Here is a 25,680-nt window from a genome sequence, read left to right on the forward strand (position 1 = left end):
TCTATGTCATCACCTGGGAGATGGCTGCATGGATGGGATCCGTTTGTTTTTGTACATTTATGATGAGTGTACTTTTCTGAATGTAACATATCAACACATCAGTAAAAGGTTAAAGTTCAAAATCTGCTCAAGATTACAGATTTAAAAAATTGAGAAATCCCCGATGGGAGAAACCCAATTACCACAGTCCAGCTAGACCCCTCCTGGACTACTCAGTTTCATGACCTGGCAATTGCTTCTTATTGTTTCTGCTGGATGAAATTACGTTTCTGTCTTTTGTAATGCAGAACGCTCATACCTCATCCACCAGATCTCTATAGCGTCATCACTCCACTTCTCTGAAAACTTTCCTTGCCCTATTTCAACCCTATGGTTCAAATGAGGCTTCCATGTTTTTAATGATTCCATCTTCCTGGCCACAATCATTGGTCCAGGGCTGGTCGGCAAATAAGTGGAACTAGCCAATCACAGTAGACCAACCAACAGTCCAAGTTGATTGATTTGCAGATGGGCCAATCATAGCCCTTCTCTGGGATTTTTGGGCTTGGGGCTCAAGCTGCCGGGTGCCATCCTTCTGTTGAGTGGAGACTACTGTTCCCAGAGGAAAATGCTGGCTTGCAGAAGATCAGAGAAGGTATGGAATACCTTGATTGCCCTCAAACCCTTGGTTCATGGGCCCTGAAAGCCAGAGGAGACAACTGCCTTTCCTTGTTTGGGTATGTCGGCCAACTGGGTACTCCTTTGGCTTAAGTTAGAGCTAGCTTGGTTTCTATGAAGCTTAAAGACCAATTAAGACCTAATAATGGTCTCTCATCACAAACACTAATACACACACACATACACATATACTTATAGACACACTCAATCTATGGATACGCCCATACATAGACCCTGAAACTCCACCTCAGTGCACATGTTTTTATTTCTGGATGATATAAAATAATAAACTTAAAAAAACACTCTGAACCAAACACTCTAATGGCTCCCCCAAATCAATGTGACCCCTCTTCCCACCCTGATAAATAGAGACTTCTGTCAGTCCACCCGCCCACCCCCATAACCCCCTTTGCTATAGACATACTCTGGGTATATATTACTCTACTCGGCAATAGACATCTCCCGAAAATAAAATTGCAGCCTCACGACCTGACTCTACCTGGGCCCCATGTTCCTGGGAACCCCACCCTCCTCAGTTCAGACCACCCGCCACTGCAGCACGCTGGTGTCCTTGCCCCCCGTGGTCAGGGCCATGCTGTCATCCCACAAGAAGGCCACGTTTGTCACATGGCTGCTGTGTCCGCCGTATTTGTGGCTGAGGGCCTGTGATAGGAGAAGAAGGAAAGAAAAGGAGTCACCTGTCTTGTCCACTGCTGTATTCCGTGTGCCCCAGTGTATAGTAGGTACTCAATAAATATTTCTTGAGTTAACAGGATAATAGAACCAAAGGTTTCATAATGCAGATGCTCAGAGCTTTAGCACTACAGACTCAGAAATTTATCAAGTTTCAAGTTAAGAAAGGCCCTTGGGATCAAGTCACTGCCCTCTTTGTATAGATGGGAAACTGAGATCCGGAAAGGGCTGCTTGGTTCCTCCACCCTGCCAGCCGCCACAGGGACTCACTCGAGGCTGACAGCAGGGGTAGCTGAACAGGTGGACTTTGCCAAAGTCGTCAGCTGAAGCCAGCAACTTCCCATCATGGGAGCGGGCCACAGCATTGATGTCAGTACCATCCGCTCCCTCGGACCAGATCCCTGTGGACAAGATTGGGGGTGGGTGGTGATGGTAAGATGTCAGTCGGGGCCAGGAAACCCCAAGGCGAGCAGGCCCCAGCTGCAGCCTCCCTGCCTTCCTCTCATCTAGCCTGTCTCTAGCCAGGGATGAGAGTTGGAATAATCTTTTGGAAATATGTATCTGACCCTATCTTCCATCATTCAAAATCTTCTCATGGGGAATTCCCTGGTGATCCAGTGGTTAGGACTCCATGCTGTGACTGCCAAAGGCCTGAGTTCAAGCCCTGGTTGGGGAACAAAGATCCCATAAGCCACACAACGTGGCCCAAACAAAACAAAAACCCTTCCACTGTCCAGGCTTCTCACCATGACCCCTGTGCTCTGCCAGGCCCCTCACACTGCTCCAGCCTTGCCCTCACCAGTGCTTCCCTTGAACTCTGCAGTGACTTAGCCATCCTGCCTTCTTGCATTTCTCCAAATAGTAAGCTCTGTCACCTCTGGGCTTTTACACATGGCTATTATTCCCTTTGCCTAGAGACTGCTTTCCTTCTTCACCACACTGGAATGTAACTCCTCATTCTGCAGGGCCCAATTTGGGTGTCCCTTCCTCCAGGAAGTCCTCCCTGACTCCCTCCTAGACCGGGGCCAGATGTCCTCTCTGGAGTTCCCTGCTTCTGACTGATCTATTCTGGGTTGTCTGGGGACAGGTCTATCTTGCCCACTGGATTGTGAGTCCCACGATGGCAAGGCCAGGGCTGTCATGGTCACCACTGGGTCTCGGCACTGCCCAGCTGTGCAGAGAGGTGCTCAGGGAGTATGTGTTGAGTACATTAATGCCTGAATGAACTCATGACTGGGACACAGGCCGTGCAAATCTCTCTGAGCCAGGCGCCACCCCTCATTTGTTCTCATTTCATTACAGCTACCTTGAACAGTCATCTCACCCTCCTCTTTCCTCTGACACAAATATGGCTGCTCACATGGGTAAAGGAATGAGCTTCCCAGCCTGGTAGTAAGAGGCTGTAAAAACCACCAGTCAGGGATATTTCTCAGAACTCCTGTCCTCAGCAAGACTCTGTCCATTCCACAACTTACCAAACACCCCAAACCCTAAGACACAAGTAGCCGTGGCCCATTCCACATTCCTCACAGTTTCGGCAGTAGTGATCTGCTTACAGGTAGATGAATCCCCTGGGGCAGAAAATGGAGGAAAGATGTTCAGAGCATAAAGAACTACTGACAACACACCCATTTCACAGACAGTGGACACTGAGGTCCGAGACAGGAGGTTAAGGTCCCAGGGCTTATTCTACCTCTTCAGACTGGCTGAGGGGACTAGATTCTGGGAGGTGATGACACCCTAAGGCCAGAGCAAGGGTATCTGCTTAGAAACCTGTACCCAACCCATCCAACCAGGGAGGGGAGGAATTGGTTAAAAGCTGGGTCCACCAGGGAAGAAACCGGAAGTCAGGAGACCAGCCCAATAGATCAGCCCCTGAATACACCAGCCAAAGGAGAGGGACTTGAATGCCCTGCCTTTTCTGCCAGAACCCAGGGAAGGCTATGCAAATCGCACATGCGCATTTGGAGAGGCTGAGGAAGGCATGCCTTTGGGTTTCAGAGAACTCACAGTACAGAATCTCGTAGTCCCCAGAGTTGGTGACAAAGCAGCTGCTGTCCTGGGCCCAATCCAGGTGGGTGATAAAACTGGAATGGCCCTGCAGGGGAGGGAAGGGATGGGTTAGAGCTGGAGAGGGCAGGATCCGCCCAGGATGGGGGAAGGCAAAATACGGAGGTAGAGTGAAAACACGAGGGATCTAGAGGAAGGGTACACAAGCCTTTGGAGTGTGGGGCCAGACTACCATGGGCAGGGGCAGACCGTGATGGGCAGGGCTAGACAAGGAGGGCTTCGAACACATGGGGAGTTTAGAACAAGTGGGCCGAGCTAGACACAGAGGGGGCGGGCTTTGAATGCAAGGGGCTGGGCTATAACACAGAGGGTGTGTTTAGAACGTGAGGGGCGGGGCTACACGAAGGGGCGGGCTTAGAATGTGAGGGGCGGGGCTACACAAAGGGCGGGCTTAAAACACAGGAGAGGGTAAATGTGTGTGTGCCCGGCTAAGACTCCTAGACGTAGTCAGGGCAGTCAGTTGAGTGTTGAAGCTGCGCTCCCTTGAGGTAGAAAACTGGTTAATCCTGCACCCCCCGGACGGGGTGGCGGCGCGGGCTGGGGGCCATGGCCCACTCACCGAGCACTTGCCCAAGCGGCTGACCTTGCGGCCGCCTTGGTCCACCGTGTACACGTACACCAAGTTGTCGTGGGAGCCCACGGCCAGGTACGCCCCGTCTGGGGGAGGGGGAGGGGGCTATGAGGAAGCACCCAGGTTCTACCCCCTCCTCTCTCAGATTCAGCCCCCCCACTATCCCAGACAACTCAGTAGTCCCGAGCTCCATCCCTACCACAGTCCTGGCCCCACCCTTAGGCTGGCGCCACACAGGCTCCAACCCTTCCTCCTGCCTGTAAACCAGCTTTTCTGTTCCCAGGCCCTGCCTCTCCAGCATCCCCAGTCGCGTTCCTTACCGGGAGAGAAGCTGACCACTGAGATCTGTTCATTCCCATCAGTATGGATGGCCACCAGGTCATGGGTCTCCGTGTCCAGCAGGAGCCATCTTTAAGGAGAAGGCGTGGTGGGGGGAGGAGGGGTGAGCTGATCTGGTAGAGAGGGGTGGCAATCTGTGGGGGCCTTGAGGGAGGGACCCCAGAAAGACGTGGGAGAAAGCGGACTCCCAAAGAGGAATGATGGGAGATTAAGTCCTGGCAACCAGCTGGGACCTAATTATCGTTCTCTGTAGGCTTTGGGGCAGTAGGGAAGGAGGGGGGAATCAAGGGATAGTTCCTGGGGGGAGCACAGAAGCCCACCCCAAATGCCCATCAGTGTTACCTGCCAGTCACTGTGCCGACGGCCAGGACAGAGCCACTGGGGTGGAAGCCGGCAGAGCGGGCAGGATCCTGAGGAGGGAGAGAAGAAACCGGGCTGGAAGCTGGGGTCCCCATCCATCTGGCCCACCTTCCCGGCCTCGGAGCCTGCCTAAGGGCTCTCACTTCCCTCTGCTGCCCTCTGGTAACCCCCTGCCGCAGGCACTTAGAAAACACTCTCCTTCCCTTTAACATGTTGGCTCGAACAGAAAACATTCCGCCTATCACTGTGGACTCTGGATCCTTTATCACTCCTGTTCTAAATTCCCACAGTTTTACTCACCCAAGATGATCTCCTTAGGGACTTTTCTAGACATGAGACTGTTGGGATCAAGACTGTCCACATCCCTAAGACTTTTGATATATCGTGTCAATCTGATTGCCATAAAATTATATCAGCTTATCACCAGGTGTGTCTGAGTGCCTGTTTCCCCGCATCTTTATCTCCAGCAAAAAAATATTTAATTGGGGTGTGGGTATGGGGGGGATTTGGTTGATTTACAGGCAACAGAACACCATGGAATCAGACCTGGCTTCCAACAATGGCTCTGACACTTCCTAGTATGTGACATCAAATAGGTATCTCCACTTTGGCTGTGGTTGTCTCAAATGGAGAACATAAACACACACACTTCCCAGGACTGTTATAAGCAAGGTGTAAAGCCCTGAGAATGGTAAGCAAGATGGCCCACGGGAAGCACTCAATAAAGGTCACCTATGATCGTAATTTGGGGAAGGCAATGGCACCCCACTCCAGTGCTCTTGCCTGGAAAATCCCATGGACGGAGGAGCCTGGTGGGCTGCAGTCCATGGGGTCGCTTACAGTCGGACACGACTGAGCGACTTCATTTTCACTTTTCACTTCCATGCGTTGGAGAAGGAAATGGCAACCCACTCCAGTGTTCTTGCCAGGAGAATCCCAGGGACGGGGGAGCCTGGTGGGCTGCCGTTTTATGGGGTCGCACAGTTGGACACGACTGAAGCGACTTAGCAGCAGCAGCATGATCATAATTACACTTGTTGATGATTTTACCTTTCTGGGCCTGTTTCCAAGTGAGGATCCATCATTCCTACTGCCTTGTGGAGGTTGGGGGCGGAAGCGGTTAAAAAGATGATGTTATCTGCCAGCCTGGATGGGAGCTAGGTTTGGGGGAGATTGGATACATGGATACGTATGGCTGAGTCCCTCCGCTGTTCACCTGAATCTACCACAACATTATTAACTGGCTATACCCCAATACAAACTTAAAAAAGATGATGTGGGTAAAGTGCTAAGGTAGTTTCAAGCATGGTAGGGAGACTGCCTGAATCAGAATAGCCTAAGGGAGCTTGTTACAATCTGCAGAATCTGGGACCAAACTCAGACTTCTTGAATCAGACTTCCTGTGCTTGGAGCTCACGATTCGATTCTGTGTTTCTGACATCTCAGGTGGTTCTGATGCCCTGGCTAGAGAACTGCTGTGCTGAACATGGAACCTGGCATATAGCAGGTGTTCAGTTAGCAGCCAAGGTGAGGATCATTACATATGGCCCCAGTAATTTCTAGGACACACCATCCCTGACTCCTAGAAGTTGAAAGGCCATCAGGCGTTCCAGGATCACAGGTAACCCTGGATTCCTAGAGCAAAACCTCAAAAGGTGGTGTGAAGACTATGACAACTGACTTTCTACTCTCCCATACTGCACAGGCAGGGGAGCTTTAAAACTACATTGCCCAGAAGCCCATGCGGCTAGGGTCAGCTGTGATTTGCGTCCAACAATCAGTTACACTGCTGTGGGCTCTGGAAGATGCAAAGTAGAGGCCCCACTCTGCCACTTCCGCTCAAGAGTTAGGTTGTGAAAACATCTGCTGTGCAGCTGAGCAGTCACTAGCCTTGAAAGGCAACGGCACAGAGGATCTGCTTCTGGTCAGTGCAAATATAGCCAGCACTGAGTCACTCTAGATCTCCCCACTGTCTTGCTAGACAGTGCAACAGAACTTTCTGCGACGATGGAGATGTCCTGTATCTGCACTTGCCAATTTGGCAGCAACTAGCCACAGGTTTTGGCTCAGCAGGTAAAGAATCCGCCTGCAGTGCAGGAGACACAGGAGATGCAGGTTCGATCCCTAGGTCGGGAAGATCCCCTGGAGAAGGAAATGGCAACCCACTCCAGTGTTCCTGGCTGAAGAATCCCATGGACAGGGGAGCTGGACGTGACCGAGCAACTGAGCAGGTAACACACACGCAGTCACACGTTTGCAATGTAGTTGGTGCAGAGGAGAGACTGAACCTTTCACTCTTACACTTAAAGTTAACTTAAGTTGGAATAGCCACATGTACTAGGCAGTATAGCTCTCGAGCCAACACCCGAGTGACCACAGCATCCTGATTCCTGGGTCGCGCTTATGAGGACAGCATTTTCTCGAACCCAGTGGTTCCTGACTCCCCACCTTCCTGACTGTGGAAGAGGCAGCAGCTCCTCAGGCACGTCAGGTCTGGGGTGTTGTTCTAGGCTTCCTTCCGGTCGAGAACTCACTCCCCCCAGCCCTCCCAAGTGAGTTTGTAAGCACTCAATTCCCCGCATTAAATCTCCTTCTGCTGAAAGACACTGGGTGTGGTTCCTGTTTGATCCCTGACACACTGAGACAGGTGGTCCTGTTAGAAGGGTGTATCAAGTCCCCCAGCCCCTTACCTCGATGGTCCTACTCCACAGGGGCTGGTGGGACTCCACACTCCACAGATGCACCAGCTTATCCTGCCCGCACGTCACAAACTGTGCCCGGCTGGGATGTGTGGCCAGGCCCCACAGCTCTTCCATGTGGCCCTGGCAGGAAGGAGAGGTTATAGCATGGAGATCACCGATCCAGATCTTTCCTCCGCATCCCCCACTTCTGACGCCAGAAAGAAGTGCTGGACTAGCCTCAGCAACACACTCTCCCCACAGGTGACCCAGGGACGGCGCTTTGCCCAGGGTATCTGAAGGAGGCAATGATTGGGCAGATCCCTGCCCCAGTGGGGGGCTCCAGGCAAATGTGCCCCCTCCCCTCAGACCTCTGCTTTCCAGTTTGCACAATGAGAAGCAAGAGACGTGGTGCGTAGGAGCTTGATCTTAGGAGTCAGATGGTGCCCAGAAGGTTGTGGGAAACCATGGAGGGTACTCAGCCTGGTGTCTGACCACATCTCACTTATTGACTATGGCAGTCACCTGCGCAGGTGACTTCTCCTTGAAGCCTTGGTTTCATCTTCTGTAAAATGGGTCCAATCACTGTATGTGTCTCATGGCATTCTGCTTACTCAAATTGTGGATGGAAAGTGCAAATACATGGAAGATGGATGAGGCTGGTACAAACTGCTCATCAAATGAAAGTGGCTGACTATTATTGGTAATAATAACATATCCTATTAATATAGTATTAAAATAACTATGATAATCAACAGAACTGTAATTATTGATAGCAGCATAATGATTAATGCTAAATAATACAATTCTAGTAATATACTAATCATATATAACTTGGGAATTCCCTGGTGGTCCAGTGGTTAGGACTCCGCTTTCACTGCTCAAGGGCACAGGTTCAATCCCTGGTTGGGGAATTAAGATCCCACAAGTGGCCCAGTGTGGCCAAAAGAATAAAAAATTTAAAAATATGTATAACTAATATTGTAAAACATTGATGCTATTATTAGGGGTCTTTAAGGTCCCTTCTGGCCTTGGGACACCTAAGAAATCCCTCTAGCCCTTGTTTTTCCTCATCTTCTTCACAGACATGTGTGTGCTGAGTCACTCAGTCACGTCCAGCTCTTTGTGACCCCATGCACTCTAGCCCACCAGGCTCCTCTGTCCATGGGATTTCCGAGGCAAGAATACTGGAGTGGGTTGTCATTTCCTTCTCCAGAGGATCTATCTTCCTGAACCAGGAATTGAACCCATGTCTCCTGTGATGCAGGCAGATTCTTTACTACGGGGCCACTGGGAAAGCCCCAAAGAGCCAGAAGGGGGAATATAAACTCAGTTGCATGGATCTCAGCCACCTTGTAAGAGGGAAAATGCATGTCGGGAATGAAGGAAGGGGAAAACCACTGAACAAGGAACTTTTTTTCTTTTCCTCTTTTTGGCCATGCCATGCATCATGGGGGATCTTAGTTCCCAGACCAGGGATCGAACCTGTCCATGCCCTTTACAATGGAAAGTCAGAGTCTTAACCACTGGACTACTAGGGAAGTCTCGGCAAGGAGCAGTTTTGGCCAAGATTCTTTGTGCACTTACTCTGTGCCAGGCATCATTCAAAATGCTGTATATGAATTGACTCACAGAATCCTTATAAAACCCTGTGAGATCAGTTGTGTTACTCTCTCGTTGCATAAAGGCACAGAGAAGTTACTCATTTGCCTCATATCACACAGCAAGTGAGCGACAGGGTTGCCTTTCACCCCCAGGCAGTCACTCCCCAGAATTCATATTCTAAGCCATCCTTCTAGACCACCACTTGGTAGGTGGGCTCTTTAAACTGGATGTGGGGTAGGGTTGTGGGAGGAGGGAGGCATGGGCGTCTGAGCAGACTCGAGAGGGCTTTCCTGAGCCCTGGAGCCGGAGACCTGCAAGGTGTGTGGCCCGGGGCCTGTGGGACAACCTGCCAGGGCACTTACAGAAACAGCACACAGCCCTGACCAGCAGGGGGCAGCATAGCTGGAGCAAGGTCCTGGGAAGCCCCTGCTGTGCTACCAGTTAACCCACTGCTGGGCCATGGGGTGTTCTGGGGCAGGAGTCCTAGGGCAGGGGTGGGGTTATAGGTCACAAGCAGTTAAAAGGACGGTAAGAGGTGTTAACTAGGCCAGAGGATAAGGAATGGGGCAGAGAGGTGAGGAGAAAAGGGAGTGGTAAGAGAGAAGTGAATGGTGCAGAGGAGAGAAGAGAGGCAGGTAGGGTCGGAGCATGGCAGGTGCAGAAGAGATGCTCACCTGGACCAGCAGCGAGAAGCCGGTGTGGACAGAGCCCTGCAGGATGGAGTTGCGGGTGGTCCCCACGTACAGCGTGTCTCCCCGGCCCTCGGCCACGGTGCGCACGGGGCCGAAGTCCTCAGGGACCTGGAGGGGGGTGGCGGTGGGCAGATGTTTAGAACACACATAGAGGTGGGGGGTGAGATGGCTGGATAGCACCAACAATTCAATGGACATGAACTTGGGCAACTCCAGGAGATAGTGACGGACAGGGAGGCCTGGCATGCTGCAGTCCATGGGGTCGCGAAGAGTCGGATGCAACTTAGCGGCTGAACAGCAACAACAGAGGTGAGGGCAGGGTGGGGATGGGGGACACAGGCTGGGAGAGCAGGGTCTAGTGTTAGGAGTCCTGGTGCCATGGTGGGAGATCTCCTCACCTTTGTATGAGCCTCTTCCCCTCCTCACCTCCACCTCCTGCAGCTTGCTATAGTCGGAACCCCAGAGGACCACCCGTCGATCACGGCCCCCTCCGGACACCAGCGTCCCGTCCCGCAGGGCGCAGAGCCCAAACACGCCGCCATCATGGGCACCCAGCACTGCCTGCGTGATTCGGTTCCCACCTGCGGGGTGGCCAGGGGCAGGGGTCAGCAGGCGGAAGCTGCCCCACACTGACCCCAGAAAACACCTTAAACTCTCACTCCCACATCCAGCCATTCACTCACCTTTTCTTCTACCTGGCCTCACATCTACCCAACCACCCTACCATCCATTCTAATAAGCCATCTGGAAAGACAGTGTATTCATTTACTCATTCTTCTATTCACTGAGTAGGACAACCCCTACATTCATTCATTGCCTTATTCATTCATTCCTTTGTCTGGAACAAACCATCTTTCCATCCATCTAACCTGGGTTAACCCATTCATTTACAGTTCAAACTTGATCACCACCAAGGGGTTTGCAGGGGACAAGGGAAGGGATACGTGAAGATTTCGTGCAGGTGGGGATAGAGCTGAACCTTGATGGAGGCATTAGACTTGGTCAAGTAAGGATTTAACCTGTTGTATCATACCCAGGGCTTCCCAGGTGGTGCTAGTGGTAAAGAACCTGCCTGCCAGTGCAGGAGACGTAGGATAAGTGGTTTGGACCCCTGGGTTGGGAAGAACCCCTGGAGGAGGGCATGGCAACCCACTCTAGTATTCTTGCCTGGAGAATCCCATGGACAGAGGAGCCTGGCGGGCTACAGCCCATAGGGTCGCAGAGAGTTGGACACGACAGAAGCGACTTAGCACGCACGCACGCACATCATACATTCCAGCAGGGTCTGAGGAAGGAAGGCACAGCCAAAGGGAGTCAGGGAGGACTGGGTTGGGGACCAAATTGTGGGGTGACACTGACCTTTGCCCCAGACATAGAGGTTCCCCCCAGAGTCCCCGGTGACCACATCGCCACCCTCCAAAAAGGTCACACACAGCACGTACTTCGGTTTCTCGTATTTCTAAGGTGGGGGAGAAGGGGATGGTATCAGAGGGTCACTGAAGCTGGGTGGCCTCCCCGAGCTCACCCACCAGCCAGGACCATGGTCTGGGGGACGTCCTCCCTGCTTCTAGGTGCGGCCCTGTGAGGAGCATCCTTGTCTCCAGTGTACATCCATGGAGCGTCACATCACCTAGAGTTTCTGACCCCACTGTCTCCCTTCCCCACCCCAGATTCCCTTCCTCCCTCCTCTCTCTCATCTTGACTTCTGTCCCAGTCTCTGTCCTCAGTTTCCCCTGCCGTCTTCCCCTCTCTGCCCCACCCCTCTCCTCTCCTTCCCTCGCCTCTAGGTCCCTCTCCCTGCCCTGCCCCACCTTCTTCTCAGTATCTCCATTTCACCTCCATCTGAGCCTGGTATTCTCAGGGCCTCCTCTGTTGGGGTGGAAGACCCAACTCTCACCAAAGGCGGGCCTCTGGTTCCTGCTGTTTTTCTCTCTCTCCCGGTCACCAGGCTCTGACCTCTCTATTTATCCAGACTATCAACAACCACAGCAACCCATTTACCCAGCATCCACTGTCTGATAGGAGCTGCTATACTCTTCATCCCATTGAATCCTCAAAACTTAAGAGTTGAGGAGGACCATCCCCGGTATGAATAAGGAAACTGATGCCCCAGCAGGCAATACCTCAGCATCCCTACACATTCCAGCCTGGGGGTGTCTCCAGCTGTCTGAGGGGTCCCTGCCAGCCTCCCTCAGGGCCAGCCAGTCCTGGGACCCCTGGCACTTACCTCAAAGAGGCCCTGCCGCTTGCTCAGGCTGCCCCCCTCCAGGTTCCAAAAGTAAATGTGGGATTTCCCACAGGTGATGAGCACGGTGGGATCTGTGGGGTGGAAGGTAGCCACCAGCACGGCCTCGTTGGAGCACTTTAAGGGGTGAAGGAGATTCAGAATGAGGACCTCAAAGCCACCAGGACCACCACACCCATCTCAGGAAGGACTGCCCTAAATACAGCTGTGTGGGTTGTGTACTGCACAACTGACTTGCCTGTATCTCTCCTATACAGGCAAGCTAAAGCACAGGAAGCAGGGCCAGTGAAGCTTTATTGCCTTCTTCACCAACCTAATGGCAGACACGTGGAGAGCCCTTACTTTGCACCAAGCTCCGTGCCAAGCCCTTTACATCCATCAACTCATTTAACCCCACAGCACCCTGTGAGATAAAGCTCATTAGTACCTCCCATTACAGATGACAAAGTGAAGCTCAGAGGGGAAGTCACTTGCCTAAGGACACACAGCCAGACTCCGTCTGCAATCAAATCACTGGGAGCCCAGCCTCTCAATTACTTCTCCTTCCCCAGACCATGGGCCCCCCATTCTAGGTCTCTTGCCCCCAGCCCAGAATGAGCATGTGACCTTGGGCAAGTAGCTCTCCCCTCTGCCTCGGGTTCCTCATCTGTAAAACCAGCCAGAGATGCAAGTCAAGGTCTATCTTAGACATCACAGAGCAACTGAAACAGCAGCAGCCACCTTGTACTGGTCCTCCTGTTTGGCCTGGTCTGCCCACCCCATATCCCAACATCAAAGCCAAATTTTCCCTACAGGGGAGATGCTACCATAACTCCCATTTTACAGATGAGGCAACTGAGGCACCAAGAGGGCAAGCCACTTGCCTGAAGTCACACTGCTAGCAAATGGCAAAGCCAGGACTTCGAGGTGAGTCTGCCTCTGGACTCATGAACATTGAGATCTGGCCACCACAGAGGGACCCCAAGGAATAAGGATTGAAAAAAAAAGGGGGGGTTACTTCACCTTGACATCCACCACCTTGGTCTCCTTGGCCCAGTCCCACACAGAAAGCACGTGATCGTTGGATTCATCTACTGCACATAGGAGGTTGCCTCCATTCTAGGAAGAGGAGAGAGGATCGGGGAGGGGCAGACAGCTCTGGGTCTACCCCGCCTCCCCGCCCTCAACACCAATACCTTGCCCACTGGGGCATTAGCCACTCAGGCCTGTTTTAAGATTTTCAAAGGCCCTGGCCCAAGGCATATGGAACACATTAAAATACACTCCCCATCCAAGGCCACACACATTTTAAAGGCTGTTTATAGTTTTCCTTTTGAAATGACTAGTCCCTAAGAAATTAATCTAATTTCCCCTCAGCAACAATTTCTCTGCAACCAGCACACCCTCAGGAATTCTCACTAAGAGCATCTAACCTGCCTCTTTATCTGTAATGACTTGTATGACTATGAAGTTAAACAACTAATAAAGTTGGGACAATGTTGCTGTTTTATATCTTTAGTTAAGCACAGGTTATTTTGATTTTGCTGGCAACAAAATAGCTTTATTTCTCCAAAGGTTTCAGAAAACCTGTGAGGCTTTTAAACGGTAGGTGGGAGGACCAGTTGTTTTTTATTTCCTGATTCGCTGCAGCCACTACTTTGGTGAAATGTGATAAAAATGTAAAATATGATTTTAGGAAAAAACCACCAATCACACACTTGGATGTGTGGGAATGTCAAATTGCTCTACAAATCACTAAAGCCTTACTCTTGATTTTTGTGCTTACCTCCCCCATATCTGCCAACACCCATGTTCCGGATGGTACTAGGAGCAGGGCTGCGCTAGACACAGGGCTTAAAATGCCTACAGATAAGGATCCTTCCAGGATGAAGTGAAGTCGCTCAGTCGTGTCCGACTCTTTGCGACCCCGTGGACTGTAGCCCACCAAGCTCCTCTGTCCATGGGATTTTCCAGGCAAGAGTACTAGAGTGGGTTGCCATTTCCTTCGCCAGGGGATCTTCCCAACCCAGGGATCGAACCCAGGTCTCCCGCATTGCAGGCAGACGCTTAAACCTCTGAGCCACCAGGAAAGCCCAGAATGGAAGGTGGTGTGAAAACGTGAAAAGCATTACCTGATCTACAAAGGATCATTGAGGAGTCTGTCTGGGGGCAGACATGCTGTTTTACTGTCGTTTCGTTGCTAAGCCGCGTCTGACTCTTGCGACCCCATAGATTGTAGCCTGTAGGCCCCTCGGCCCATGGGCTTTTGCAGGCAAGAATAGTGGCGCAGGTTGACCACTTCCCGACTCAGGGATCAAACCCACATATACCCACATAGGCCAGCGAATTCTTTACGGTTGAGTCAACAGAGCAGGCCGGTGAGGCTGCAACTGCGGGCACCCAGCCTGGAGGAGCAGGAGGGCCGGGAGTTTGACCGGGGGCGTGTCCAGAACCCGTGACGTCACGATGAAGGCGTGGCCTCCAACCCAAAGAGGAACCAGGGGCAGGAGAGGGCCCAGGGCCAGGCCCGCACAGGACTTACAGATTTAGAAAAGCCCACACAGCACACAGCTCTGTCAAACACCCCCAGGCCCAGCACGTGTAAGGTGGAGAGGGACACCGAGTCCCAGATGCGCACGTGGGGCGGCAGCGGCTGCAGGAAGGAGAGAGGCCAGTTACCTGGGGGGCCTGGCTCCCTGACACCCCCCACCCGCCACAACTCCATTCCAGCCTCCAGGTCCTGCCCGCTTCACTGTTACCTTCCCCTCCTTAGTGGTGCCCGCCACCTGTCCAGTGGCGATGGTGACCATATCAGGGTGGACAGCCAGGCTGAGGAGAGAAGAGCAGGTGGAGGAGACTCAGGGAGTGAGGTGGGGGGCAGGGATGACAGCAGCCCAGAACCCCTCCAGCAGCAGCCACAGTCATGATGCCTGATTATTCATTCCACGGGTGGGCTCAATGAGCTATTTTTAATCCAGCAGTCCCCAACGTTTTTGGCCCCCGGGACTGGTTTCGTGGAAGAAAACTATTCTTCAGACGGGGAAGAGGGAGATGGTTTGGAGATAATTCAAGCACACTATATGTATTGTGCACTTTATTTCTATTATTATTACATCAGCTCCATCTCAGATCATCAGAGATTAGATCCTGGAGGTTGGGGACCCCTAAATTAGTCAATGAACATTGATGTAGTTCTTCAATAACAATTAGAGAACACTCTCTGGGTACCCTGGCTCAGAAGCAAGACTCAGTCCTCTGGCCTCTAACTCAGGGGCCCACAGGGCTCAAGCCTAAACCACAAATGGCCAAGAGAACACACTCATCAAAGGGGTGGCTGCCACCACAGGATTCCAACACACTGCAGGACTGTCTGGTGTGTCTGCTTGAAGTTTTCAAAAGAAGTGAAAAGTCCAGGTATCAGAGTGAATTCACCGACATCTGAAGTACTGATAATTAATCCACGGTGTTTTCCCCCAACTTCTGCCTGAATTCAGGCCAAGTGAAGACCTGGCCCCACCCACCTCCCCTTCGATGCCCTGTGTGGGAGATATTTGGCACCCTTCTCCCTGGCCTCACCACTTGATGTCATCGTTGTGTCCCAGGTAGTGCCGCTGCCTCTGCTCCTCCACACTGTACAGAACGGCCACGGAAGCCACGAAGTACACTATCTCCCCCGTGGGCAGCAGGTAAAGGTTAGCTCTGCAGTCTCGGCCACGGTAGCCATAGCTAGAGATGCCCCGGGGCCAGTTAAGGAGTGTTCTTTTCATTGCAGCTATTGGCTGACTCCCAGATGAAGGTCATGGGAGCTAGGTTTTCCTGTTTCCACTCTTACCCCTGTAGGAGGTTGAATAACCGCCCCTCCCCCCAACTAAAATATGTCTACTGTGGGACTTCCTTGGAAGTCCAGTGGTTAAGACTCTGAGCTTCCAATACAGGGGATGCAGGTTCAATCCCTGGTGAGGGAACTAATATCCCACATGCCGCCTGGCCAAATAATGAAGAAAAAAAAGTGTCCACCAAAGTATTACCACCTGGAAACTGAGAATGTGACCTTACTTGGAGAAGGAGTCTTTGCAAATGTAATTAAGGATCTTGAGATGAGATCATCCTGGATTATCTGGCTGGGCTGTCTAACTCCAATGACAAATGTCCTTGTAAGAGGCAGAGAACAAAAGGACACTGACACTGGGTGGGATAAGGCAGTGTGAGATTGGAGTAGATGGAAGAGCTGAAAGGCTGTCAGCAGCCACCACAAGCTAGGAGCCGGGGAAAAATTCCCCCAGGACCTCCAGAGGGACTGTGGCCCTGCTGACACCTTGATTAGGGATTTCTGGCCTCCAGAATTGTGAGGTTTTTCTGTTGTTTTAAGCCACCAAGTTTGTGGGCATTTGTTAAGAGCAGCCACAGGAAACTAATCTGTCTACCCTTCTTCCCCAGAGGGATCCTGTTAAAACCTATTATCACTAAGTCAGTTTTCATGTGTCCTCTGCTCAGGCTCTCTACTCAACTGTCAGCTCCTTATAGAGGCCTTCTCAGCCTCTCCTAAATAGTTCTGAGATATTTAAAACTGCAAACCGGAATTCCCTGTCGGGTTAGTGGTTAGGAGTCAGCACTTTCACTTCCGGGGCCCAGGTTCGATCCCTGTTTGGGGAACTAAGATCCTACAAGTCTTGCAGCATGACCAAAAAGATCCTGCAAACTCAACACTTCTTGGCAAGCCAGTGGTTGAGACTTCCCCTTCCAATGCAGGGGGTTTGGGTTCGATCCCTGGTCAGGGAGCTAAGATCCCACATGCCTGGGGTCCAAATAACCAAAATATAAAACAAAAGTAATATTGTAACAAATTCAATAAAGACTTAAAAAAAAATGGTCCACGTCAAAAAAAAAAAATCATAAAAAATAAAGAAAACCCATACACCCTCAGTGCCCCCATCACCCTTCCCTCTTAATTTTCCTGCAGTACATTCATCAGCATCCCACATGTTCTGTTTTTGTTTTTGTTTTTGCCACATCCCAGGGCAATTCCCCAACCAGGGATCTAACTTGTGCCCCTTGCATTCGAAGCACAGCGTCTTAACCAGTGGACCACCAGGGAAGTCCGTCTGTTTAAGTTATTCTGTGTCTCCCCAACTGGAGTGCCTGCTCTATTCTGTTTACTGATGTACCCCTGGTACACAGCAGACATATGAGTTCAATATTTGTTGAAGGAATGTGACCCCTTTTCTGTTCAGAACTTTCTGTAGCTCCCCAGTTCCCCTAAGAGGAAGTCCAAGCTCCTCTTGCTGGCCTTGTTTGCCCTCCCCTGGTCTTAGCTTCTGCCCTCTGATGCTCGATTTCCCCAAAACACCATGATGATGACCATCACCCAGGTCTTGGCACTAACCGTTCCCTTTGCCTACTACACGCTTCCTGCCACCTTTCTCAGCTGTCACATCCTCAGAGCAGGCCTCAGTCTCACTTCGTCTGCTGGACTCATCCTACTCATCTGATCAATGTGGTAACTGCACCTAGTCCTTGATGAGACTGTGAATTGCATGGCAGCCAAAACTGGGCTGTTTTGCTCTCTTCTGTAACTCCTCCTCCAGGAAGCCTTCCCTGATGCCCAGGCTGGGTCGGCTGCCCTCTCTGGATTCCCCCATCCCAGCTTTGCCCACTCTAAGTTGTCATTTTCATAGATTCTGTGCCCACACTGGACTATAAGCCCAGGAAGGCAGGTTGATACTAATTTGGGGACTGTTGGACTACTTAGTCCAATAGAATGTCCTTAGTCCCAGAATGTCAACGAAACATTTGAATGGATATCAATATGCCTATCCCAACCCCATAGAAACTGCTTCACCTTGCAGCCATTTTAGGGCTGGGGAATGAGGCCCACATGGACTTTTGCTGTCTCAGCTGCTTTTCTCCTGATGCTCACTTATCAAACCAAGCCTGGCATAACAGCATGGTATTCTTCAATTCCTGTGAATATTTCCAGCTGCCTTAAAGAGGTTCCGGGCTCCAACTATTCCTGCCTCCTCCAGAGAAAAAAACCAAGGCCAAGAGAGGAGGACAGGGAGTGGGTCCCCAGGATGCTAACCCCAAACCTCAGTTTGTGTTTTGAAAAAAGCTGCCGTGCAATTGACAGTCTCATCAAGGACTAGGTGCAGTTACCACACTGATCAGAGTCAGAGTTCTGGCCTCAGTTCTGCTCTGACTCCCTAGGACAGGGCTGAGACCCCTCTCGTGGCCTCAGTTTTCTCATCTGGAAAGTAAGGGTAATCATTCCCAACCTGCAGGCCTCAGAGGGCTCTTGGAGAACACTGGCTATAAAAATATATTCTGAACCCTACAAAAGAAAAGGATATTATTCGACGTATTTATATTGAAAGAACTTTGAACAGTGCCTGGCATACAATAAGCGCTCAATAGGGACTTCCCTGGCAGTCAAGTGGTTAAGACTCCACACTTCCAATGCAGGGGACGTGCGTTCAATCCCTAGTCAGGGAACGAAGATCTCACGTGCCATGTGGCATGGTCAGTATGTGCTCAATAGTGACTAGTTATTATTTTAATCAATTTCTGTTTATAGGGCACATATTATGAGCACATTGTTTCACAGTCTAATGAATCTGAGATCATGACACCCACTTTTCAGAGGAGGCTAATCAGGCACAAAATGGCAAGGTGATTCGTCCAGGGTCACAAAGCCAGCCAGAGGCTGGGCTGGCATTTCAACCTATTTCTTCCAGGCTCCAAAGACAGGGTTCTTAACCAATGCCAATATTGGTTTCATTTCTCACATTTACCAAACTCACTCTGGCCACAGAGTCCTTGGACCTGCCGTGCCGTCTGTTCTTCCTATGAAAGTGAAGTGAAACTGTTAGTCACTCAGTTGTGTCTGACTCTTTGTGACCCCATGGACTATAGCCCACACGGCTCCTCTGTCCATGGAATTCTCCAGGCAAGAATACTTGAGTGGGTAACCATTTCTGGGGATCTTCCTGATCCAGGGATCAAACTCAGGTCTCCTGCACTGGAGGCAGATTCTTTACCATCTGAGCCACCAGAGAAGCCCTGGCCCCTAAATGTTCAATTCTCAGCTCAAATGCCCCCTCCTCAGAGAAACCGTTACTCCTCTCACTTGAGCTTAGGTTACTGTATGACTAGCATTTATTACTTAGCTGAAATTATCTTATTTGTTGACTCACTGGCCTTAGTCTCCCCCACTTTAGAAGGGAGCTCAGGGAACCTAGCCTGTGTGTAGAAGAGAATCTGATAGAGGGCACTCAGCAAATGTCTGGAGCTCTAATGAATCATAAAAGTCACGTGAGCTAATCTACCTCCCTCTGCTCCCTGCAGACTCCAGGCTCTTCCTGATCCCTCACTTCACAGATGCCTGAGAAGTCCCTTTTCCGTACAAAGACCCTCCCTCTAGCTGCGGTCCCAGGGAAGGGCTTCTGTCCCTTCCGGATTGGGGGGGTGGGGGTGGGGGTGGGGGTAGCGGGAGGAAGAGATTAAAGTAAAAGGATACACCCAGTCCAACTTGAATCGGCGCGAAGGCAGCTCAGAGCGCGTGTCCAGGCTGTAGGTGGGGACCAGCTCCTCCGGGATCAGCATGGGTACAGGGCGACCCCTCAGGAACATTTTCACCGAGCCCTCCTCTGCTAGGATGCATATTCCCAGAGGTCAGGTGCTGACACCAGTCTGCAACCCCGTAACCTCTCCCCTTCTGACTTCACTTTTTAAATGTTTTTTAAGTAAAAGAAGGAAGGGGTTGGGGGTGGGGATGAGGTCAAAAAGGTTTCCTGACCTCCAGCTCTGGCCTCTCACCCCAGCGAGGCCCTCCCATTCTCCCTACTTACCCATGCTGAAGATAACTTCTTTGGTTTTGCTGTCAGGAAAGGATAAAGAAGGGGCGGGGCGGGGGGGAAGAAAGAAAAGAAAACCCTAATTAGCAGGCAAGTCAGAAACTGGAAGAAACCACTTCCCCCACCCCACGGCTCTCCAGAGGTCTTTAATGAGTAATGGGGGGATGGGGGGCGAGTAAGGAGCGGAGCGCTGCCTCTCTGCAGGCCGTGTGCTTTGCTCGGTTGATCTTGCAGAGCCTAAGACACAGGCCCAGAGAGGCAGTGATCGCCAAAGATCACACAGCACGAAGTGGCAGGGACGCGATCCTGGAAGCGGGGAGTCACAAGGTACCCTTCCCTCCTAAGTCAGCACAGTTCTCCCAACGCTCTCCACCCCCAGTCCCACAGCGCCCCAAACTTCTAACAAAGAGAAGAGGTGAGGGTTTAAGGGAAGGGGCGTGTCTCTACACTCCTTTTTGCTGACGGAAAGAGGTGATGCCCGCGGGTCTGGGTCCTGCTAGTGCAAGGAGGAGGGGGTGTGTGCAAGAGGGTCTCACCCAGGTCCAAAGCTACTCATGGCGGCGGCTGGCGGCGCTTCTGGGCTGGGGGTGGAGCCGGGACCAGCTCCGCCGCTTCCGGCCCTGGGAGGCGCCCGCGCCGCCGCGCCCTGCCCCGCCCTCCGCGGCAGACCCCGCAGGCGGAGGTTCGTGTTCCGGGGCTGTGGGGGTCCTGACACCAGGCTCTTTTGTCGGGCGAGGGAGAGTGTTTTTTGAGAACACGGACTCGAGGACGTGTCTGCCGGAGTTCAAACCCAAGCTTTGCCAGTTCCCAGCGTTGTGAACAAGCGGCCAAACCTCTGCCTCGGTTTCTTCACTTTTCACTTGGGGATAATAAACCTCTCAGGCGATTGTGAAGCTTCAGTTGCTTAATTCATGTAAAGTGCCTTGTGTAGTACCTGGCACATAGCCCTGTGTACGTGTTTGCTATTATTTCAGTGGGGTGAAATGTGTGGGTTTTTGACTCCGGTCCAGCCTTGACCTCGCCCACCGCATGGGACTCCACATTTAGGTTTTTACACCGCCCAGACATTCAGTCTGGCCCGGCCTCTGGGAACTTGACCTCGCCCAACATTCTGATCATAGTCCCACCTCTCCTTCTGACCCTACCCCTGAATCGACAGCTCCCCCATGGAAACTCCTATCGTCTTCAGGTCTGGACAAGCAAGCAGACCAAGATAACCTTTACCCTTAGTCCCTGCTGACCTACTGAGGTCTGTCCACGTCCACCTATGACCACAGTTCAATTCAGTCGCTCAGTCGTGTCCGACTCTTTGCGGCCCCGTGGGCTGCAGCACGCCAGGTTTCCCTGTCCATCACAATTCCCGGAGCTTGCTCAAACTTATGTCCATCGAGTCGGTGACGCCATCTAACCATCTCATCTTCTGTCGTCCCCTTCTCCTCCTATGACCACACCCAACCTTCAAATTCAAACCGCGCCCGTTTCCACCTGGCAGCGCCCAGGCTCCGCTCATCCGTGTTTCTTGCACCGGACACTACTGTACATGATCTCAGCCCGTTACCCTCACCCCAGGTTCTGATTCTGCCCAGTTTACCCTCTGGCTACGCCCTCAAATTCCTTTCACGCTCGTTCCTCTGATTACCCCTTTTCCTGCAGAAACTCCTCTTAGAGCCCTGACCTGGCTGCCTCCCGGAGGCTCAACGCGGACTCTCCCTTCACCTTAATAGCCACGCCCACAATCCTGGCTCCTCCCTAACTTCTACTCGGGCTCTTCCGAGAGACTCTGACCATCCACGCCTCCTACGCTCTAGTCCAGCCTCTAAAGCTTTGACCACGCCCCTCAATGTTGGCTCCGCCTTCCCGTGCCTTTCACTACTACCAAGCTGTTTCAAGATTGGTCCCTCCGATCCTCCCGCACCGTTTCCGCTTTCAGAACTAGATGACCATGCTTTAGGTTATTACCTCGTGGCCTGGGGCATCACCCTAGTCTCCCCATCGTTTTCTAAGCCTAACTGAGGTCTTGGTCCCACCTTTTGCTGTACGACCCCGCTTTGGACACTTACCCTTCCTTTTTGGCGCTGCAGTTGCTGCTAGAGGATGTGGTGCGGCTGCGGGGGTCCTCGCGGCGCACCGAGGCGAGGCGCTCTGGTGACAAGTAGCGCCGGGCACTGCTAATAGCACACAGTTAGGGTCAGAACCTGCGAAGCCAGCAGGCGAGTGCCAGACGCGGGCAAGAACTTTTCAGGACCTTCCCCTGCTGATGTTCAGACACCCGAGTCCATCCCTTTTCATATAAACAGCCTCCGAGGTCTTGGAAGAGGCTATGGATCCCGACTTCCGCGCCTCACCTGCGCCCAGAGGTCGCCTCCTTTTTGGGGGAGGATGGGGATGTGGCATAGCCGCCCACGCGCCGCGGGGGTCCCGAGCCATTGAGGGGCGTCCTGGTGGGAAGACCTTTCAGGAGCTGACACACTAGAGAGATGGAGTTAGAGGACAGAAGAGGATGAGTGTGAGGTCCAGGCCCCAGCCCCAACCACCTCACCCCTCTAGCCTAGTGAGGATACCGGAGGCAGTGGTGCCTAGGCGAGGAGGAGCCCGGCCCTTGGGGGTGCCCCGCGCGCGCAGCGCTGCGCCTTGCTCTTCGCATGCCCGCAGGCGACGCAGCGCGTCAGCCAGCGCCGCCTTTAAGACCGCCAGCTCATCTTCCTGCAGCTGAAGCCGCTGCTCCAGCGCCGACACGCGGTCGTCCACTTCCATCCCGCTCGTGCCCGACAAATTGTCATCTGGAAGGCAAGAGATCACTGCGAGGGCCACCCAGGAGCTCCAACGCCCAAGGGGAAGTGTCCCACCCACCTGCCCGGGGCTAGGTCTGGGGGCAGCCACGCCCCCTTCATCTCCCGCGACCTAGGGCTGGAACGCCTGGATGTGGGCCAAGAAGAGGGGAAGGAAATCCCCATGGCTCTCAACCCTTGCCTGCACACTCCTCTCTGCCGCAGCGCCCTGGAGGCGTGACCTTAGGGAAGTCCCTTCCTCGCTAACTTTCTAAGAGAGTCTACAAATCAAGAGCCTCTCGACTCTGGTTTTAAGACTCTGACTAAGATGCTAAATACCTATGAGTGATATCAACATCTTAGGGATGACATCAACTTTTCCCGAATGACACCAACATTCTAGAATTGATCCCCAATATCCTCTGACGAATATCGAGATTTTTTATCACGGGTACTAACATTTCCTCTCTGTTTCTAACACTTTTCAAGCCAAAAAGGTCTGTGCCTGGTCCCTCTCCGCTTTCTCTCCTCACCGAGGGGTTCGACCCCAGAGCCTGCTGCAAGGACAGAGTTTCTGCGGCCCCTGGCGGCAAATTTGGGAGTTGCAGGCAGCTCCTCGAAGACCCGAGATTCGCGCAAGAGAATCTGACACCCAAACTAACTTCCCCGACCCAAGCTTCTCTTCTCTGATCCTCTTTTAAAATGTAGCTTCTGTACTCCCACGCCCCTGACTCGGCTCTCCCTCTCCTCTCTACATGCAGCCAAATAACTCCTCCTCCATCTCCCGCGGTCCTCATTTTTCCGAAGTGGGAGGGGCAGAGTACCAAAGTGTTCCCCCCTCCCCCTTTCGTCCCAGACCACTCATACCCAGACTCATTGCTGGCAAGAACCAAGGAAGCCCTGGCTCCCAGTCCGGTGGAAGTAAAGGTGGTAGCCTTAACAGGAACGGGGCTTGGAAGTAGCACCTGCTATCCCCCGTCCATAGGATGCCCCGCCCGTCCGCTGGGCTCCGCAGTGCAGCCATCGGTCCCTCCCCTCCCTCCCCCACCCCCTGCGGCCCAATCGCTTGCCTGGCCTCGCCTGCCCTGCCCCCCACCCAGCGCCACTCTGGTCGGGTGCCTGGACCTGCATTGGAAGGTGGGGGTTAGGTCTGAGGGAGGGAACTGTCAGGACTCGGAACTCATAAGAAAAGCAATCTCAGGGGCCTGTTGGCATTGCGTTTTGCGAAAGAGGAAACTAAAGACGGAGAATGGGGGAGAGTATAGAGATCACCGAAGGTCAAACAGCCAATAGGGGAGGTGCAGGAAGGCCTGATCACCTCCTTGTGCCAAGACCCCTCTTACTTACCATTAATAATACTACCCCCAAAAATGAGATTTGTCATACAGAGCTTACACGTGCAAAACACTTAGCATCTCACCTGGCTCTGGTATGTGCTCAATAAATCCAGAATATAATTAAATGTTATTATGGTACCACACTGGAGGAGGGCATGGCAACCCACTCCAGTATTCTTGCTAGGAAAATCCCATGGGCAGAGGAGCCCGGTGGGCTACGGTCCACAGGGTCGCAAAGACTTGGACACGGCTGAAGTGACTGAGTACATGGTACCCAATGTCCCAGCAACTTTAGTAGCTCTAGTATTATACCCATTTTAGGAGGCAAGAAGATAGATGGGGATTGAAGCCCAGAGAGATGAAGTTACTCGAACATGGACACACACCCTTTCAGCCCCAGAACAGGTATCTGATCCAGGTTTAGGCACCCTGTCAGCCTGCTCTCAGAGGGGCTGAGGAGGACAAAAATGAGCATTCTGGTCCCTGACACTGGGGTGTATGCCCAGAGGTAAGCCTCCAAAAGGGAGTTCCTTCTCAGGGCCTCAGAGTGAAGTGGAGGAACTGTTACTTTGCCCCTGCAACCCCCATCCAGGGAGCCAGCTCATTCTGAGGCCTTGACCTGCCCACCCACCCCTCACCCACCATGACTCAACTCCTCTGTTCCCTCCTGCCGGTTCATCCCCCCACCTTCAGCTCTTTTGCCCAGAGGGAAGCCCCCACTTCCCACTTCTCCCCTCTGCCTCCAGCTCCCTTCATCCGGGTCTGACACCCACAGTGGTGTTTCTTTTTCATACCCATTTGTCTAGGGAGAACGGATGAATCCTAATGGGCAGGAGGGGTGGGGCCTGAGGACTTGGGGGGTAGTGTGGAGGCAAAGTCCTCTGGTCATCCTGCCCGGTCCCACACCCAGCCCACAAGCCAACACCCAATTCCACTCTCCCTCAATAGGCCCCTCTGCTGAGGAGAAGGGAGAGGGTCCCGGAGGATTGAGAGGAGATGGAGAGAGCAGAGTTCCACACCTCCAGGCCTTCCCTCCTTCAACCCCAAGCTCCTAAAGGCTCTGCTCTCTTCTCTCGGTTCAGCCACCTGGGGAAAAAGCGGAGGGTGGAAGAAGGTGGGGGACTGGGATCAGGGCTTTGGGGATCAGGCACCTTGCTCTGGGGTCAGGGTCCTGCTAGGGGAGAAAGGAGAATCTTCAGCTAGGGGCGAGGATGGGGACTTGGAAGGAGGTTGGGGTAGAAGGAGATAGGTCCAGCCCTGGGCGGGGCCAGGGTCGGAACTGAGGAGGGGTCTCACCGTTGCAATATTGAAGCAGCGAGGACGTGTCGTAGAGGCCGCAGAAGGCCGGGCCGCGCTCCGCCATCGCCCCGCCACATCCACCGCCGGCCCCCCCCGGTCCCAGCTCGGGCCCGGTCTCCCCCCACAGGCCCTGCCTCCCGTTGCCATAGCAACGCCCTTCGTTCCAGCATCCCCGGCTCGGCCCGCCCGGCATCAGGCGGCCGACGCCGGGCCTGGCACCGGGGTCATCCCCCAGGATGCCCAGAAAGGGGGAGGGGGTCGGGACACCCCCTGCCAGGCCCCCCAACACAATCCTCGGGCCAGGATTGGTTGAGCCGAGATCCCTCTCGGTACTGTCTGGTACCGCCCACAACAGGCGCGTATTCTCTAGACCCCCTCCTCGCCTGTTCTGGACCAATGAGAGCCTGTCGCGCAGGCCCCCTCCACCAATAGGGATGCAAAAGGATTGGAAGGGGCAGGGCCTTCTCTGCTCTTCAGCCCGAAGCATAGCCCCCAGCTCTTAGAGAAAGGTAGGGTAGAAGAAGACACTCCCACATC

General features: G+C 52.8%; 1 protein-coding gene across 1 annotated transcript; it reads right to left on the reverse strand.

Annotated features, from left to right (window-relative positions):
• Window positions 1-1,092: 1,092 nt before the first annotated feature.
• Window positions 1,093-25,313, reverse strand: EML2 (EMAP like 2). The gene is given in 23 exon segments (XM_052655578.1): window positions 1,093-1,320; window positions 1,621-1,751; window positions 2,826-2,921; window positions 3,361-3,448; window positions 3,980-4,077; window positions 4,312-4,400; window positions 4,673-4,740; window positions 7,381-7,512; window positions 9,648-9,773; window positions 10,092-10,246; window positions 11,025-11,124; window positions 11,893-12,027; window positions 12,913-13,008; window positions 14,432-14,542; window positions 14,649-14,718; window positions 15,466-15,615; window positions 19,403-19,532; window positions 19,734-19,762; window positions 21,800-21,904; window positions 22,085-22,208; window positions 22,301-22,519; window positions 25,141-25,237; window positions 25,239-25,313. Coding segments are annotated over 23 exon segments (2,550 nt in total). The 3' UTR covers window positions 1,093-1,194.
• Window positions 25,314-25,680: the final 367 nt, after the last annotated feature.

Source organism: Budorcas taxicolor, chromosome 18, assembly GCF_023091745.1.
Source record: "Budorcas taxicolor isolate Tak-1 chromosome 18, Takin1.1, whole genome shotgun sequence".
In the NCBI taxonomy this organism is placed as follows: domain Eukaryota; kingdom Metazoa; phylum Chordata; class Mammalia; order Artiodactyla; family Bovidae; genus Budorcas; species Budorcas taxicolor.